This window comes from Teleopsis dalmanni, unplaced genomic scaffold, assembly GCF_002237135.1.
Source record: "Teleopsis dalmanni isolate 2A unplaced genomic scaffold, ASM223713v2 unscaffolded_contig_3097, whole genome shotgun sequence".
NCBI lineage: Eukaryota > Metazoa > Arthropoda > Insecta > Diptera > Diopsidae > Teleopsis > Teleopsis dalmanni.
The window spans coordinates 1-3545 of record NW_024034479.1 but is presented as its reverse complement, the minus strand read 5'-3'; the positions used below and the strand labels follow the sequence as shown (position 1 = coordinate 3545).

General features: G+C 32.5%; 1 protein-coding gene across 1 annotated transcript; it reads left to right on the top strand.

Moving 5' to 3' along the window:
• The first annotated feature begins 2344 nt into the window (after positions 1–2344).
• Positions 2345–3406, top strand: LOC119664964. The gene is made up of 3 exons (XM_038074306.1): positions 2345–2575; positions 2633–2812; positions 2875–3406. The coding sequence occupies exons 2-3, from the start codon at positions 2716–2718 to the stop codon at positions 2997–2999; spliced, it is 222 nt and encodes a 73-aa protein (XP_037930234.1). The 5' UTR covers positions 2345–2575; positions 2633–2715; the 3' UTR covers positions 3000–3406.
• The last annotated feature ends 139 nt before the right edge of the window (positions 3407–3545 follow it).

Sequence of the window (3545 nt, the reverse complement as noted above, 5' to 3'; positions counted from 1 at the left end):
GAATATATGAATTTCCTATGCATTTTCAGTCTCATACTATAATTCGTCTTCACATTCATTTGACACAAAGACAAAATATTATATTTCGCGAAGACCAAGAAAGACAAGCAGTAGAAAATCCTAAGCTTACGAAGCTATTAGCTTTCTTTCAATTGAATCAAAGTGATTCATCTGCTAATCAATATACGTATATAGAAATTTCATTGCATTATGTTTGGATTGATAGTAGAAAATCTTGGCAAAAAAGACAACGAGGAGGAGATAAAATTATTACTCGGATGTATATGGTGTCTCCCAAAGAAATTGAGCAATTCCATTTAAGATTACTTTTGTTGCATGTAAAAGGGCCAAAATCATATGAAGATGTGCGTACATTCAATGGAATGGTTTATAGGACATTTATCGAAGCATGTCATGCTAGGGGAATTGCGTCCAATTATAACGAGTGGAGAGTTTCTCTCAATGAAGCTAAGACATTTAACTCAGGAAAACAAATGCGTAATTTGTTTGCGATTAATTGTGCCTTCAATATTCCAGCAAATGCATTAGCGCTTTGGGTGGAATTTAGAGATCATTTAAGCGAAGATTTCGTTAGAGATGGTTGTAGTGTAGATGTTTATTTTAATAGAGTATTATTGGAAATCGAGGATATTTTGTTAACACATAATGTTACATGTACGTCACTTGGTTTGCCTACACCTACAATAATGCCAGAATTTGCTGATCTCGATATTTTTGATCCTTTCGTAGAAGAATGTTTATTTAATGAGCTTTATGATTGCGCAAATAATGAACAGCGTGATACTATTGATAAAGTTATTCGTGAAGTTCAGTATTACGATACAGGATCAAATGTGTTTTGTTTGACATCCCATGCAGGTTGTGGGAAAACATTCACACAAACGGCTATAATTCGTAAATTAAATTCCCTTAATCTTCGCTGTATTTCGTGTGCATTTAGTGGTATTGCTGCGAGTCAAAGCAATGCATAATAACACAATAGATTGTGAAGTACTCACTGGAGTTGCTCGCGGAAAACGTGTTTTGATTCCACGCATACACTTGACGTATTCAGGGACTGCACTGCCATTTAATTTTCAAAGAACACAGTTTCCACAGTCATCAGCGCATTTGCTATGACAATTAACAAATCCCAAGGACAGACATTTGATAGAGTTGGAATATTGTTGAGGAGACCTGTTTTTTCGCATGGTCAACTTTACGTTGCAGCCAGTTGAGTTAGATCATTTGACGGACTTAAATTTTATGTCAGTAATGAAGGTGGACAAGGTCATTTGGCTAATGATGAAAGGGTTTTTACAAAAAATATTGTTTACACTGAAGTTTTGAGAACTTCGTGATATAAAATATAGAATTATTATTATGCATTATTATCATTTTAGATTTCATTCAGTTTAAATGTTTTTCAATATTTAATTTTTTTCATTCGTTCATTTGCCAATTTCATTTCTTTGTTTCTTGCCTTCACTGCATACCGCGATTTGATTTCGTGATGGCAGAGTATAGGAATTTGTTTGATAATTAACACGGGAGCGAGATGTTGTGCAAAGTCGCATTGTCGAAATTATGCAATAAATTGACGCAATAAATTGCGTCAGAATTTCGAATTTCTTTAGAAGAAGGTGCTGTTCTACAAAATTGCTGATTCCTATACTGATAACTTTCCGATATCACCTGAAGAACAAATGTACGGAGCAGATGTTAAGATAATTTATTTGTTGAAAAGATTTCAAAATGGAGCATCAGTTCGAAACTTTATCGGTATTTCATTCAAACAATTCATCATATTTCATATTTTATACTAATTATTTTCTTTTTTCGCAGGTGCATATGTGGTCACATATGACGAAAAATTTAAATTAAACGATTTGATTGGATTGATAATACAAGGAAGAATTAAGCCAAAACCAGAAACACAACAAATAATTTTGCACGAGATGAAATTATAAATTTTAATTTATTTTTTAAATTGTTTTCTACAACTTTCTTTAGATTTTGTTCATATTTTAATCAAATTCATCAATAAAATTTAAATACTATTAAAATAAATAAATTGTATTTTCTATTGGTCGAATTTCGACCACTGGCGACCCTAGTATTAATTAAGACACAATACTTTAGTTTTTGCGACTTCTTTATTAAATGTGAATCTTGACTAAACTATCTCTAATATTTTTCCCCTTATATATAGGGAGGATTCGAATTATTGAATCCTGATAAGACGCTTCGTTGTTTGGTTAGGCCAAACAACTATAATAAAATATTTAGGATGATAATAAAACCTTTCGTTGTTTGGTTAAGCCAGACTGAGCTCGTTGGCAAATCATTTGTGTATATTAAATATAACAAAGGACCAAGTACACTGCCTTGGGGTACCCCAGCGTTGATTTTTTGGAGTTCACTGTAATCGTTTCCATGCTTAACACGGAAGTAACGATTAGTCAAATAAGAAGAAACCATATCGAAATACTCCAACGGAAAAATGTCTCTTATTTTTGTTAGTAGACCTGTATGCCAAACTTTGTCGAAAGCCTGGGATACGTCTAATTTTGAGGTTGGATGACAATTTGTTTTTATTATTTTCACAAAACTTGATTCGTTTTAATTATAGAAACCAACAGCCCAAATATATTATAAATTATACTATTAGAAGTGACAAAAATTGATACAACGTGGGACTTAGTAAGATTTAAGATGAGATATTTTAAGCAAAGTTTTGTTAAGGCAAACAATTGGCGCAAGTCTACTGGCGCCGGCTTGCTAGATGACGAAGAAGTCACATCTATAAAAGGTAATTAAAATCAATTTTGTGTTAGTATAAATGTTATTTAAATGTTTCCTTTTTGTTTGTAGATAAGGTAAAATTGATGTGTCCATATTATGACCAATTGTCGGAAATATTTGGTGAGAAAGCTTGGAGCAACAAAATTGTTTTACAATCTTCTGCTATGGTATGCGACAAGGAGGTGTCAGTGTAAGAACTGAATAGTACCAGCGAACGAGCAGGCGTTGAAATAGCGAACAGCGAAGAAGCAACACCATTTAGCATGATATTTGATGCAGATATACTGACAGAAAATACTGTGTAACAGATCACTACTAACAGAAGCGAGGTTAACACACAAAAAAAAACTACACCAGGGAGGATTCGTTTCGAAAACAATTTAAGACGTAATAAACAAACATCCGCCATTCAGGAACTAAACGATATTGAACGCAAACGAGAGGAGTTCCAAAATCGGAAGCTTCAACTTGAAGCAGAAAAATTCGAGTTTCACAAAGAATTGGAACTAAAAAAATTGCGCATGAAGGAGGATAAGATGAACATGAGATTCAGGCTAAAAGAGGAGAAGTTAAAGCAAAAAGAGAAATTGGCGATATATGAACTGGATTTAAAATATTGCAAAGCGAACGATAGCTAATTTTTCAATTTTATTTTGTCTTAACTAATTAATGATTCAATTTAGTTTTAAGTTTTAACAAATATTAAAATTTAATTTTATTATTTTTAATCTATTAATGAT